The sequence below is a fragment of the Chanos chanos genome, chromosome 14, assembly GCF_902362185.1.
Source record: "Chanos chanos chromosome 14, fChaCha1.1, whole genome shotgun sequence".
Classification (NCBI taxonomy): domain Eukaryota; kingdom Metazoa; phylum Chordata; class Actinopteri; order Gonorynchiformes; family Chanidae; genus Chanos; species Chanos chanos.
The window spans coordinates 8,925,868-8,941,797 of NC_044508.1; the positions used below are offsets into that span (position 1 = coordinate 8,925,868).

The 15,930-nt window shown below is 38.7% G+C and overlaps 1 protein-coding gene across 1 annotated transcript in view; it reads right to left on the reverse strand.

Annotated features, from left to right (window-relative positions):
- Positions 1-6,736: 6,736 nt before the first annotated feature.
- The window catches only part of trpm6 (transient receptor potential cation channel, subfamily M, member 6), a 20,926-nt gene continuing 11,732 nt past the window's right edge, over positions 6,737-15,930 (reverse strand). The window contains exons 21-39 of the mRNA XM_030791823.1: positions 14,634-14,885; positions 14,090-14,264; positions 13,636-13,750; positions 13,058-13,251; positions 12,609-12,741; positions 10,912-11,951; positions 10,624-10,715; positions 10,295-10,409; positions 10,071-10,117; positions 9,913-9,977; positions 9,797-9,822; positions 9,537-9,587; positions 9,361-9,426; positions 8,756-9,054; positions 8,287-8,369; positions 7,779-7,978; positions 7,410-7,461; positions 7,111-7,113; positions 6,737-6,854 (exon numbers count right to left, since the gene is read on the reverse strand). Coding sequence (XP_030647683.1) covers positions 6,737-6,854; positions 7,111-7,113; positions 7,410-7,461; positions 7,779-7,978; positions 8,287-8,369; positions 8,756-9,054; positions 9,361-9,426; positions 9,537-9,587; positions 9,797-9,822; positions 9,913-9,977; positions 10,071-10,117; positions 10,295-10,409; positions 10,624-10,715; positions 10,912-11,951; positions 12,609-12,741; positions 13,058-13,251; positions 13,636-13,750; positions 14,090-14,264; positions 14,634-14,885 — 3,126 coding nt within the window. The remainder of the gene's footprint in view (positions 6,855-7,110; positions 7,114-7,409; positions 7,462-7,778; positions 7,979-8,286; positions 8,370-8,755; positions 9,055-9,360; positions 9,427-9,536; positions 9,588-9,796; positions 9,823-9,912; positions 9,978-10,070; positions 10,118-10,294; positions 10,410-10,623; positions 10,716-10,911; positions 11,952-12,608; positions 12,742-13,057; positions 13,252-13,635; positions 13,751-14,089; positions 14,265-14,633; positions 14,886-15,930) is intronic.

Here is a 15,930-nt window from a genome sequence, read left to right on the forward strand (position 1 = left end):
ACAGACATTTAGAACATTTTAAGCTGTCTTTAATAGGGTAAGTTTCTTTCTTCCTTTGACTCTTTTTTATACAATATTGTGACATTGAAATGGGGTAAGGTTTGGATTTAAAAAAAAAAAAAATTATGTAGTAATTCTCCAATACAGAAGCGGTATTCCAGTATTAATGCTTGTTCTCTTAAAGGTTTTAGACATAATTTAAAAAAAAAGGAAGCTAGCCTGAGAGGCTAGCATCTTATCTTTGTATTTTGTTTCTGTTTTTGTAGTTTTACGTGTACAGAATATGTGAATTTAAGATGAGACTTGTAAAAGAAATAATAGGGGGACTAATTTGATTGGGTGTGTTCAAAAGCCTTGTCTGGGCTCTGTAGATATGTGTAAATGTTACCACATTGTTAATCATGGGATTACGGAGCTGAAATGGATTTCTAAGAGAAAAAAAAAAAAACATGGATACTTTTTCCATAAGAAGATATATAGATTATATATTTTTCAAAAGAATTATGACTAATCACCATCCCATTACTCACAGCTGCAATAATCATAGTACGGCCGAAATGACCGAACCGCTATCGAACAATCAAATCCAATTTGTAGCTGTGGGAGGACCATTTGGATGTCACTAGCACTTAGTTTTTTGTACCCTGACGAGTTCAGACAGTTCCCATGAAACTTGCTCTAATATAGTTACACTGCCAAATCTAACTAAAGTCTCCAAGCACTCCAATCCAGACTAGCAGAGCTCTTGCCTTTCAATGCCAGACTCATCTCTACCTGGGACAATGGTAAGAGCAGTGTAGATTTTAATGGATGAATATAAATTCAACTACAGCATCTGAATCCAAAAGGCCCAAACTGAAAACCAATGGCTTTAGTTTGGAATCACATAAATAACTGTAACATTCACATCTAATAGCTTATTGCACATTATGACCCTGATGTCACGAGGCTGCTTCAAAAGTGAATCCTCCCACACAAAGCAATAATGTTCTCACTCAAATTTCTTTTGAAGTACTGTACTCAAATTACCACGCACTACTCAAAAAAGAAAAAAAAAATACCATACTTTCTGCTTACCTGACTAAGAACGAAATAATCAAAATCAATAAGCCTGTTCCGTCCACTCAAAGTGAACACTTAATCCATCATTTTCAAGTGCTGACAAACTGAACGTGGAAACCATTGTTAATGTAAAAGGCTTTTTTGTTTAAATATTCAGAGTGTTTCTAGAGACAATCTTATCCGAAATATTTCCACTTAGTCCCTTCCAGACAGGTCCAACAATGGAAGAATGGGAACTGTACGAGGGAACAGTCCGAAGTTGTCAGGGAAATAGCCACAGCATTAGCAGCTGAAATTTCCAATAATTAAAACCATAATAAATTAAACCATCTGTTCTTCCCATGTCATGTTCAATGGGTACGGAGCACATTGCTCAGTAATTACACAGTGGTCATGTGACATTTACTTGAGATCGTTCATTAGCAGCTACACTCAAGCTTTGGTAAGAATACTTTAATTTGGAAGAAAACTTGTTGGACTGACGTCTAGATCAAGTGAGAGCTCCTTATTATCCAGAGGGAGACTAATCAACAGAAGACTTTAATGAGCCGCTGTTGTTTTGTCAGAAGCACAGATATGCTCAATAAGTCTTTAATTTGCGGTATGAGGAACATGTTTAAATTTCTCTTATTATTCGTCAATAAGCACTTCTGTCAAAGCTGTTAACTCATCCGATCGGTCAAAAATACACACTGGGTTTAAAAAATGTCACATTACAATGCATCCTATATGCTTGAAGACATGGCAGAAGTTAAGAATCTCTCCTAAAATGCAATTCAGTCAACTTAACAATGGACCTAATGCTGTCTACAGTTGCAATATATCCTTAGATTTTTGATAATCTTGATAGACAATCATTTAGTGCTGCATGGTGTTTTATTTATTTGAATTTGATAATACGATATTTAACAGAAGTTCTCTGCATGTTTGTTAAAATGGATATTTTTAATGCAATATTTATACACTGAATTCGGTCACAATGAAGGAAAGGTTTTTGTTTTTACCTCAGGTTAATCCACCTCTCCCAACACAGTATGTACAGCTAACTGCCAAAATAAGGAAAACACTTGAGTAAACGAAAGATACAAATTATATTAAAATCAGGTGCTTCCACACAAGTGTGGTTCCCAGCCTCGTTAAGTAATTAGTGTCACATCATGCTGAGGGTCATGTGTAACAATATTGGTCAGACCCAGCAGCCCATTACTGTAGGGCATAGTACGTTTAACAGGAGCTTCAGGGACGAAGACTTAAATCTTGAGGAAAAGGATTTTAAAGGAGAGTCAGCAGTGGTCAGTTTCCCATATTTTTCAACTGGTTCAAATGTAGATAAGACAAAAAAAAAAAAAAAAATTCGGAATCAGTTGGCTACGATTATTAACCAGATGTCTCGCATGAAAACTTCAGCAGAGTTCCAGAGACTTCCATGCCATTTAAACTTCTCTGATGGTTCATGTTGCCCGAGTATCCCACTGAGACGTTGTTTCCTTTATTTTGGCAGTTAACTGTACCTCTTAGTTAGACCCCAGTTTTCAGTGAGAGTTCAAAAGTCTTTATACAGGGTTGAAACTTGTATGCCACACTGCTAGATGGCAATCAGTTTTCCCCTCTTAGGAGGTGACCTGTCGTAACAGGGCAACAAGCCATAAAACTGTTTTGTTCTTTCCAAAAGCATTATTATTTTCTAAATTTTCTTAATTCGGCAGAAATTGTAAGTGCACTTCCAGCTTTTTGTATATCAGTGCAACGTGCAATCAACTGAATCATCACTGATATTAAGCACAAAATAACATTATGAAAGCACTTACTAATTTGAATTAATCTTCTAAAAGATTTCTAAAAAAAAAAAAACATGCATGAATCTAGAATTTTAAGAAGGTTTTTTTTTTTTTTTTTTCTTATAAAAAGTCCTCAGTCAAGCTGATCATGCCTACTACAAACTCCACAAAGACACTCCCATCAAATTTCACCTCCCATGGGTCTAGACTTTCTTGTTTCAAAAGTTGGCAACTTCTTCAAGACAATCATTTCTGGATGCCCCTCAAGCATCCGTCTCAGGGAGTTTCTCTTTTCTTACTTTAAAGAAGAAAGAGAAGTAATACTTTAAAATTTAAGCGTTCTGCTTTTGGGATGGGGGAAGGGAATGAGAGGGTGATGATAATAGAACTACTATTTGTTTCTTTGCTGAAATCTACCCAGACAAGGCTTTGTGGATTAAGGTAGCATAGGTCTCTACTGAAAAAAAAAAAAAGAAAGAAAAGAAAAAAAAAAAAGATGAATATGCTGAATTCCCTGTCTAATTTTGGCCACGTCTCTGTAAAATGAGCTCATAGGTAACTATTATTCCCTGTATATATATATCCATTTACCACAAGGCAACAATTGCAAATCAATAGACGTTTAAAGAACAGAAACATTGTCAGTTTTAATGGTGTAATATGTAAGTTTGATATTTATAAAAAAAAAAGAAAAGAGCCTGAATAAGTTATGTTCATTTGTGTCCATCAGTCACATGAAAAAGGACAGTGAAATCAGCTGAATTCTGTTTTACTACTTAAGATTAACTGTTTTGTTTTTTTTTTTCAACTAGACTGTGAATTGAAGGGGGGGGGGGAATCTAAGTAACGGTTCAACACTGTTAGCTATTTGTAGCAATAACTGGAAGCATTTTACTACTGTCATGTTTTCGTTCTAAGATTTATTTTTATTTTATAATTAATTATTATAATGACTATTATATTACTATTAGCCTATTGCTGTTCCGTTATCTTTGCATGCTGTTTCATGATGATGGATCATTGGGGCTTTTGTGTTTTTAAATGTGACGCTGTCAGGGGGGTTTGGGGGTGGGGGGGGGGGGTGTTTTATTCTGAATGTTACCAGGTTGTGTTCAGTGTCTGAAACTGAACAAATTTAATCCTGTTCATTCTATCCACACACAAACACACACACACACACACACACACACGGATACGCACACTCACATGAACTCGCACACTTAAAACAATAACTTTTACAGAGAAAATAGTACAGAGAGAAAGAATGGACACTGATAGCATTTATTTAAATAAACAAACATGTGATTATTACAAACTGTGAGAACCTGGCATCCTGCATTGCCTGTTTCATATTACCTGAGCACTAATGAAAAGCATGTGTGTGTGTGTGTGTGTGTGTATTCGTGTGTGAATGTGAGAAGCGAGGGGCGACTTTGCTTCAAAACTTTTTTTTTTTAATAAAAGTCTAATAATGCATTATACATGTGTGCAAGAGGGAAGGAAGTTTGTTTTTATTAATCTCTGAATTAGAATGTGTTCGCATCCTTGGGAGATAAAAATACAAGTAGCATCTGTTACCAAAACCCTGACAACTGTAACTCTACCTTGACTACAGTTTGTTTTTGTAATGAATTAATAAATGAAGAGGGAAAAAAAAAACAAAAAAACAAAAAAACAAAATCAAGCAAAAAAAAAAACAAAAAAAAAAAACTTTTTCAAGTGCCATAGCTAGAGCGACGTGAAGCTGATTGGCGATAAGGGGTAGATGCTTTACTTAACGAGTTTACTTGAGGACCAATCAAAAAAGGGGAATTCAAGATCAAGAGTGAATATTCTGATAACAAATTGTTTGTTTCTCTTGGTGAACGGGCATTGACAGACTAAGAACTTTGGCACAGCCTCATGTACACAAAGTTACATGTGCAGTACATGTAGCATTTGGTCGGGGGATAGTGCATGTATATGTTTGTGTGTGTGTATGAGTGTATGTGGGTGCGTGCGTGCGTGTGTGTCTGTATGTGTGTGAGAGAAAGTCTTAAATTTGAAGAACGAGCTTTGTTTCATAGGTTGTATGAAAGTTCTAGACCGTCAAACCCCTAAGGTGTCTCCTCCAAGTTGTACATACTAAGCGAAAGACTCAAGTGATTTTTGTTAAAACTATATTTTATCGCTTTTGTAGACATTTCTTTGTGGGAAAAAAAAATAAAGAAAATTTTATGGATGCATTTTGTTGCTCATTTTGTCATACTGCTTTTTTTTTTTTATCCTACACATACTGCAAAGAAAATACAATAAAGAAAATGTATTTGTTCACCTGGATTACTGTGTCCTAGTAGCATTACCTCTACACACGTACAGAAAGAAATATTCCCAGGTGCACCGTGAACTGTTTAGTGATATCACGTAAAAGCAGGAATTGTTATATCACGTGTGTAAGATACATTCCACAGCCTTGAATAGTCACAATTTATTCATCATATTCAAAAAAAAAAACCAAAACACTTTATACATTTTTACATGACTCTCTCTCACCATTCCTACATGATCAACTTAGTATACTGTACAGTTAGCAGAGCAGTGTGGACCAGGGACTGATTTTAGACCTGAGATGGGAGGATTCAGTGAAGCAGGGGAGAACAGTGACACAGGGGGAATACTGAAAACCTCCTTTGAAGCCCTGGAACATAACAGTGGGGAAAACACTCTAAGACTCTCAATGAACTGCAATCGCAATTTGAGTTACAAATTCTGTTCACTTCTTTTTCGATGAAGCTTGACATTTTTTGAAACCAGAAGCAAGAGTCCACTGTTTCAATTTGCTTCAGTTTAGTTTTATAATACATTTACTGTCACAAGTAAAACTGCGCAGGATCCTGACGCCGTCCGCGGGCAGGTCTAGGTCTAGGTCGTCAAGGACAAACTCGTTTCAACTATAAACAAAACAGGAATCCTGAAAAGAACCAACAACAGCAACACCACCTCTGACAGACCCCAAACAGTCTGACTAGTGACTGTGTTAGTGTCTCATCTGTGAAATCCCAACATTGTCCCTGAGTTGCTTCATTTTTCAGTACTCCTAAGACCCCACATACAAACGGTGTAGTATATTTAGGATGTCAGAAATCATGTCTCAGTCGTTATTCTGCTCTGTTCCTCCTCACAGCTGTGTTGCATTCTCCTTAGCGTGCGGCCCCTCCTCAGATCTGCCGAGCCAAACCCAACACACACACACGAATAAATTATTAAAATCAGCCCGTATTCATAAGCTCATAAATGAAGTCCGTCAAGTCATTAATAAATAATTTGGTTTGATTTTATGTGGTTCTTAGAGAGGAAGCCAAAAAAACAAACAAACAAACCAAAAAAAAAAAGGAGCACAAAGCATCTTTGAAATATTAAGTAAGTGTGGCTGAATGTTTGTTTGTTTGTTTGTTTTTTGAGCACACTTCTGAAGAAGGAACTCCCTCTCGATGGAACGTTACTTCTCGAGTGCTCTATGAGACTGTAATTAATATCTAATCAAAGACAACATTCTCCACAGCACAAAGAACTATTAAATATGTAATCAAAGAGAAGCACTCTTCAAGACACAAAGGAAGCCACGCCCCCCCTCCCGCTGCCTTTGTAGTCATGGCGATTAAATAATTTCCGGCCCATAAACGTTTCTTCCTCCTGGTTTAATGAGTTTACTTCATCTTCTTTTTTTTTTCTCTTTATTTGAAGTTTTACTTCTGACGCTTTCAAATAAAAGAGAAATATATCTGACATGGAGGTAAGCCACGGCATGATCTTAAACTCAAGAGACTATCCATTGTCAGAACGGAGTGATTACCCCCCCCCCCCACCTTGATGTTCAAGTCTCCCTCAAACCCTCCCTCTTACCTGAAAGAGAATGTTTACCTACCTGATAGACCTAGTTTCTCACAGCAGGAGTTGCAGGTATGTTTGAGAACAAAACTTTGGATTGCGTCATCTCCCAGGTTAGCTGGTCCAAACACCACTTCATCAGGTGAGCTAGAAAATGTAGAAACTCTAATTGGGATCATTTACACCTAGGCATTGATATGATGGAATTACGACACATTTGTGACTGTTTTTTTTTTTAACTTCATACAACTCGTGTCCTTAAATATCCACTCTAGTTGGCACAGGTGTAGAGACCACATGGTTATAAGTCAAATGAACCAAGTATAAATACACCTCATCATACAAGACAATTCATTTTCAATTTGAACTGAAATGATGTAAGCTCCAAAAAAGTCATTTTAACACGCTTTCCGGGCAGCAAACACAACAAAAGTCAACGAAACATTAAACAATTAAATCCCGACAAGGGGTATTTAAAACCGTTTAGACTGGAAAAAGAAGGAGAAACTGTACCGGGGAAACGTGAAGACTGAAGCTTGTAAACAATAGAAAGATACCACGTTAAACAGAGGAATTCTGTTTCTGCGTCTCTGGCCAAACGTAATATGAGCATCATGTGTGTATGTGTGTATACTGCTCAGAATGTCCTGCGCTTTCTGAACATTGTCAAATAGACGTTTTGTATTTTATATACGTACAGACCTCTCATCATTTACGCCGATGACAGATGGATCTGTGAGGTCTGTTCCCACCCCTAAAGAAAAAGAGACGTTTTTCTCACCAAACTGTCTCAGGACAAAAAGTGTTCAAGTCATAGACTTTGTTTTTAAATGTGTACAAACCCTATGAACAGAAATTTCACAATTCACTACAACTCTGTTATAAATACAGGCTCTAGATAAACTGTGTGTGATTTTTCACTTTAGTGTTTTTTTTCTATAATGTTTTCATATTTATAGCTTGTTATAGGCTGAACTGAACTGTTACGGATTTTTTGTGACATTGTTTCTGAGGTCTTCATCTGACAGTGAAGTGAGAATCTGTAAGTAAAGAGGCTCAATGTTCTCTGACCTTGGAGATCCAGGACTAGTATCTCATGGCAGGTATACTCATAGGTCCAGTGAGAGAACGCTAACATTGTCTCTTCCAGACCACAAGAGGGCAATATCTCCTCTCCTGTGTTGTTGTTGTATTTTCTGAAGTCTCCAGTCATGTTCCTTTCAATGGTCAGCCACTGGTCAGTGGAGTGAAGCAATGACACGTCCAAAAACCTGACACACAAGCATGACATGCGCACACATACACACACACATACATACACACGCACGCACGCACACACACACATGAACACACACATACACATACACACACAAAAGGGTAATTAATATACAGCCTTATTGTGATCTCTGTTTGCGAGGCAATGGGATCTGACTGATGCACTTATTGTAAGTTGCTTTGGCTAAAAGCGTCTGCTAAATACCAAATTGTAAATTGTAAATAATCACATGATCCACAAAGACTCATGCAAGCTAGTCCCATTCAGAGAAAAGGGGTACGTCGACAAATGTTCCTGACTGACCTGGGAGAGTGGGGAACATTGCTGGGTTTAATCTGATTAAAAATATGTGCAAGTTTCTGCGCTGCCCTCTGCTGCTGGATTTCCTTGACAAACAAAAATAACAGAAATATGTTAGAACTGAATTTAAAAAAAATATGACCTTATTAATATGCCTCCCTTGGGAAAAGTTCTGTAATTTGTTTAATATGTTACATTAAATACAGCCTGGGAGTCCGGCTAGAATCTTTTTCATAGCTATAGCCACAAGCAAACTTGAATAATTAATTTCCCACAGATAGAGCAAAAGACATAAGTAATTAAATCCTACAAAGCTACAAACACAACTAATCAACAGCTAGGGACATGACTTGTCAAAATTTGCAGCCAAAGCTTCAGGCAAACATTATTAATATACAAATGCATATGATAGATGTAATCCACGTAACAGACGCGACGAACAGAAACAAGCGGACTGGAGATGAAGCGATACCCGTAAGCAGAGCTGGAGTGAGGTGCTGCTGGGGAAGACCCTTTGCCACGCCTGGACCACCTCTGGGCGGAAGGATTTGATGATGTAGACAGATCCAGGTTTTAGTATGTCCCCCTCTGCCCAAGCACAGACCACTCTTCTGGCCCTGCGAAGCCCTCCATCCAGAATGCCGTCGCGGGAGAGCGGCTGAAGGACGGCAGTACGGGTGTGCTGTGACCATGACGACTCACTGGTTGCCCAGTTACGGGGCCCTCCCACTTGTGTTTCCTCTAGAGTGTATATGGTGACCACCTCACCACCTGACCACAAAGAAGATATACCGTTAGCTAGCGCCTACTAATTTACATATACAACTGAGTAAATGATGTTCTTCCTTAAGTTTTCTTACAGGAACATGCACTGTAATGTATGATTGTGCAATGGCTATTCACAATTGGGCAAAATTTAGAAAAAAAAAAACTCAGAAAAAACTGAAATTTTCATTTCGGGTTAAAACATGACACAACATTCTCAGTATTTTACTGGGTCACTCTTGTGTCTGTCAGTATGAGTGACAGACTCCTTAACCTATGGAAATACATTATGTCGCTCAAATAAACATTTACCCAGTAAAGAGACAGGAGTGAATGGTATTGTGTGCGCCAGCCTCATCAGGTTGTTCCGTTCCATTGCTGCTTAACACATGGGGAAAAAAAACACAGAAACAGATGATGCTACAATCTAAACGCCATAAAACAAAGGTGTAAGGGAAATTGTTCTCCACATTATCTTTGGACCTCACCTGAATAGTGTGGGTGTAAATCCTCAGTTGACTGAAATGCTGAACCTCTCACTTCATTCAACACCCAACACCCAAAGGCAAAACAGAACACGAAACAGGAAAATACATTTCATCTCATCTTGCTCTTTTTGTCTGTTTGTCCTCTGATATCATTTCTCTGTAATTGACCGATATCTTGTATTGCTGTAATTACTGACATAATAAACTATTTGTACTTAGTATTACCACTACACTTTATAAACTAAAGCAATGACACATACCTTCTGATGCTATTCCACTTTGCACCCTATAAAAGAGGACAGTAGCATCATATAGCAGAAGTAAGGACAGGAGTTTATCTACACCTCTCTTTTGTGATTGACTTCTTCATACTTACGATGATCTGCGACTGATGGACTTCGCCCAGCTGCTCCAAACTGACTGACTTGGACTTCTGGTGTTCTGTAGATCAACCAATCACATTCAATGTTGTCATTGTGCTGCTGTCAGTTTGGAATCATTGTCATTCTCAAACTTCTCTTCGTGCATTCTTACCTGGAAAGGAAAGGCTATTTTCCGCATCAAATCTGCTTGATCAAAATCTGAAAAAAAAACAAACAAACAAACATGCATTTTTATCATCATTTGAACCTCAGTTGTGTTAACTGTAGCTGGAGGATAAACATATATTTCTTAATTAACATCAGTAGCCATGCAGATATCCATAGGGATATTTTCAAATTCTCTGGGTGGCGCTAGTCGGAAAAAGCAAGACATACTCAATTGAGTAAGACTGATCGACGTTCGAAATTTTTGGTCATCGACATCCTGCACTTTTCTCTTTCTCCTTTTACAGGTTTCTGAGACAGGGTTGCACCTGTCCGCCTCTCTATACTGGAAAAAAAGGGACAGGATACACAGAGAAGATCTGTCACTCTTCACTTTACTAATGGCATTAGCACAAAAAAAAAATCTGTTCTTGACAAAAAACAAACACTGAAATACTGAATGCAACTTATTCTCTTTGTCTGCAAGAATTATCATGATACAATAATTCAAAGAGAGTTCCCAATTAATCTGGGGTGGACTCAAAAATGTCCTTGCTTACATTGTTTGCATCTCCTTCTTGGATTTTCACTATCCTCTTGTTGTAAAACCGCCTCTTTCTTCCTAACGTCGCATTGTCAGGGGACTGACATTCTATAAATGCAAAAAAAACACAAAACAAAACCATCCATCAGAAAAAACATGTAAGTGTTTGTCCCAGCTGTGAATGGCTTAATATAACACAACTGAAATATTTGATATCTAATAGTAATTGCATCTTCTTTTTGGATGACAAATCATATGGATACCAAGAAACATTTTGAGGTCTTTTGGCTTTAAGATGCAATACCTCTTTCTTCCTGAGTCCTGACAGGGGGTGAACTAGAATCTGGGGAGACTTGATTAGGTTTGGAGCTGTCAGGACTGGGCAGACTGGAATACGGAGTGGTGCCTGGCATAGCCATGGTTTCCACACTGGCAGAGAGTGAGCGACAGTGTCGAAGTTTACTTTTTCGGCAGAAGTGTGCCAGTTTTCTGTCAACATGTGGATGTTCTGGTTTCGCCAGTTGACTATCATCGTCTCTGGAGAAAGCTGGGTTTACACAACCCATCATACGCTCTTTCTCATTTTGGATTTCACGAAGGAGGAAAAGGTGACTGGAGGTTCTGGATGCGCTCAGCATGTCCTCTTCATCTTCCTCTTCCTCATTCTCCAGTGAATCTTCACAGCTGGTATGCAAATGAGCGTCAGGAAGTGACTGTTTTGATTGGTAGAGCTCAGACACATCACTGCCCCAGGGCATCAGTGGTGAACCAAGAGGTGATGGTGAATATGATTCACATGGGGTTTCCTCACACCACCTAGCCGCTCTAAGATGAGGTAAGGAACCATGGGTAATCCGTTTATCTGCAATATCAACTTCACTTGAAGTTCTGCGATGGAGCATCCACCGTACAGTTTTATCATGATCATCTGGGTTACCCACAATCCACCTGGTCCCGCCATCACAAACACCACTGCTTTCGCCTTGTGGCAATTCCAAGGAACGCTGCTGTCTCCACTGAGCATGACCACAGAGAAGAGAGGGTGGAGTGCTTTGGTAGGCCTTTGGAGGCAGAAAAGCATCACCTACACCAGCAACTCTACCCACCGATAGGCTCAAGCTGTGAGAAAGCTGAGAATGGAAGCCTGTGATTGGCTGGCTCCTGCCCAGAAGAGCTGCCTCCTGTTGCCGGTTGTCAGAAGCTGCAAAGAGGGTGAGTGTGTCCACTGCTAATGCAGAAAGGTCCTGTAACTGACCCAGCTGACTATCCAGAGTCTGTAAACTGTCCTGGATGAAGTGGACCTTCTCCATCACTTCAGCTACCACATCAGTCATCTCCTCTGCCCTGAAGCCACAGACAAAGATAAGCAAGCATGCAAGACAAGACAGTCAGGCAAAAAAAAAAGAAAAAAAAAAAAGAAGTGACTCTCCGTGTAATGTAGGACCTTTTTTCTATTCAAGTACTTCAAGAAGACTGACTGACACTGATAACTAGGGAACATTCATAATGTGCTAATTTTCAGTGAAACTCCAGTTTAATTCATGTTTGCTAATTCTTACTTTGTTCATTTCCATAATTAAGTATGATTTTTGACCAAGGGATTTAAATGCATACATTACACCCTTTCTAAATGTTAAAACCCAATCTGAGGCTACAGAGCAATTTGTTTTGTTTGTCCAGTGAAAATCAAAGGTGGCTGTACGCTAAAATTCTTGCTATGGAAATACTGTACAAATTGCTAACTGATACAACATTGTTCAAAGCTTTAGAAAAAAAAAATCGTGCTGAGTACCGAAGCTTTCATGTAGGTTAACGGGTTCATATGAACTGCCACTAAAACATAGAAAAGCTATGATGATTTATGGATAACACTTGATATAATACATTGATGATGCCTCAATGCTGTATCAGTCATAGCTCTGTAATCTGTCAACAGACCGCAGAGTCGGGCATGTGGAGGGAAAAAAAAAACTGAGGAAGAGGAGTGAGGATGAAGCTCACCTCTGAGCTGTGGAGCGGATCTGGTTGATTTGAGTGTTGAGTTGACTTTCATTTTTCTCCTGAAAATATCCAGCCACACATTTCTCCTCAAACTCATGAAGCTTCTTCAGGTCCTCAGGAGCCAAAAACAACTCTGCAAGGGAAAAGAGAAATTCATAAACAGGTCAACATAAACAGATCCAAGTAATTAATCTCAACCAATTAAGCGGAGACACACTAGGTATGAAACTAACTGGGGTAAAATCTCAAACTAAGAAAACAGGAAATCACGTTAAAGACTTTAAAGGCTTACTGTTATTGCCGTTGAGCTGCTATAGAAGTGTGTCTGAGTAATTGTGTAAGTGTGATTTGACTAAAAAAATGTGGAGAAAAACCCCCCATAAAACTTAGGATGTCTGAGCTATGGGTAAGACACACACACACACTTACACACAGAAACACACACTCACTCAGGCCAGAGTCTCTCTCATGCTCAGGAGTCCCACGGTGTTTCCGACAGATCGTGTTTACACACAGAGTCAAGTGACTGAGGAGGATAAAGGGCGGGGGCAGCCATGGTTTCTCCTGATAGGTCATAATGTAACGGTATCTGTTGTACTTCCATAGCTTATTGGATATGGACTTCATATCAAAATACACATTACTGTTAAAAAAACAACAAAAAAAATCAAACAAGAAATACCAAACATAATTACAAATAGTCACAAAGGTTTGCAAATTCCCTCAAAATACAACACTTCTACATTAAATGTGAAGCTGTGCATTTCATCCAACTTTGGCAATGTTCATCTGTATACTTATATGTTAAACTCTCAACAGGAATGGGTCGAATGACTCTTCCCCGACTCTTTCGCCTCAACTCCAAAAAGGATGTTTCAAAAAAAGCTCCAGTTAAAGCAGTTTACAGCTGAAGATTAGCATATTAGCATCGGACAATATGACGTCAATAAAGTTAACGAAGCGGTATTAGGGGTTCACGAAACTTTGAGTTGGCAATGTATGCTCCTATTCTATGTGGGTTGCTTACTTGAAGAAAGCGATGAGGAGGTTGACCATTATGATGTACTGACAGAACAAATAGACAGCCTGCAGAAACGGAGTGAGGAAAGACCCCGGGGGGCAAGGCTGGTCGTCCGCGCAAGCTGTTACAAACACAGGAGAAAAAAAGAAAAACGTGCAAAATAGTTTCATCTTAGTCAGCAGAGCACCAGGGTGGTCTGGCAGCTCTGTTATGCTTCGTTAAATATTTGTATGCTAACGTACTAATTCATACATTCTTCCACAAATATCTCTCTAATACCTCTGAGGAAAGAAGGAGCGGTTAAGAGACAGACAGAGATTTGGAGAGCAGATGGGAGAGAAGGGAGAGAAGAAAGAGAAGGGGAGTCAAGAGAGAAAGAAATAGAAGAACACTCTGAAGACAAGCCGTCTGTAAGAACTAAAAGCATTTTGGGGTATTTCTGGTATAAGTTTAAACTAACCGTCAATCTCTCCGGCATAAACTTCTCCAAAGATCATCCAGTAAGGCTGGAAGACTACATCTCTGGCCAGACTCCAGGACGGCTCCTCATTGGGTGACAGAATTGACTGACGAGACACTCCAAAACTCAGCAGCACTATTGCCATCATAACCACAATGTAGAACATGTTGCTGGTCTATAGAGAGACAGGACGGAGGGTTGGGTATGACAAAAGTCAAAAGAGATGCCGACTTAAATCTTTCAGTGTGATACAGCACAAAGAACGACATCTAAACAACAACCGTTCTTCTTGTGCGTTTCAAGGATTCGTTCAGTCAGACGATTCAATGCTTATGCACAACACACACAGTTTCTGTGTGTGCATCCTTTTTTGGGTTCCTGTTTTCTTTTCTTTTTTTTTTCTTTTTTGAAACCCAAACAAAACTTAGCACATTCATCCCATTATTCTTCATTATGACATAATAACAGTTACAAATATGAATAAATGAGGGGCTTCAGAATCCTCAGAGATGCAGTAAAGCAGACCAATAGATGATGTTCTCACCATTTTGGTGATCATGGTCAGGTAAGGGCCAATCTGTTGATTGACAGCCAGTAGGTCCAGAATCCTGACGAACCAGAAGATAATGTCCAGGCAGTAGATGAGACGCCCGGCAGTCCTAAGCGCCGGACTTTGCCACCTCAGGATAAAGCCAACGAGGAAGAGGAGGATGGCGATGAAGTCGGAGAAATTCCAGTACTCACTGAACCACACCTTCAACTTCTTACTGAATTTCCTTGGCTCAGAAACCCATACCTTAACAAAAACCAAAACCACTCTGTTACATGAGCCCAGAACCTACCACAAGTATATCGCACACATAATTCATCCACATCAAATCATCTATAGAAAAATCCACATACACTGTATTTACACATTTTTATAAATACACACAGTATATACAGTTGTAATGTAAAAATGTTTAAAACATCAAAAACATTCTTTTAAAATAGCAAATCTGACAAGATTTCTTCAGAATAATGTAAATGTATTTCAGTGAGTTAAGCACTACATGGAGTCCAAAGTCTATTAGAGATGTGGCCTGTTCCAGAGGTGCTTACTCTTTCAGTTTAAAGAAATTAAATGAAACTGGAATTCACATATTCCACATCAATGTCATTTCACATCCACAAAACGTACATACTCGGCCTGAACCCTGGAACGGGTTCATGACTAGACCGTAGTGTGAATTAAACGTTATTGGATTAATATAATTATCTATCTAATCTCATATTTGCCAAGTAAGTCCGAGCATGCTGATGGCATTCTAAAAATACTGTTCTTATCTAATCTCTTCCAATAAGGGTCAAACACAAGGCATAGAGTTTAATTACAGCTCAGAGTATAACTGTGTATTATTATTAAGTCTAATTTTGGACTTACTTGAAAAGTTCATCTTTCCTAGTCACGGTCATTCTGAATAGACTACAGTGATGCAGCATTGAAACATAATGTATTAATCATTACCATAACAGAACAGCTCATCATTTATTATATGCAGGTGAGAGGGACTGTAAAAAACAGCAGTACTGGAGAAGTGAGAGAGTGCGGTTTGAACTGAAGAAAACCTCAAAGTGTAGAAAGAGATAGGGCTCTACTTCAGACCTTTGATTCCAAGTATCAGAGATAAGACAACATTTCGTAGAAGTTGTTTACTCTTTAACTTGCTCAAGTCAAAGCCGATATAACCACTGGATTCGAGTCAATGAGCTGACACTTCAAGTCACCTTAAGACAGTAATTACACAGACGTGCCTCCAATGATCTACAGTACAGCCTAAATAAACACTGAAAGTTAAATT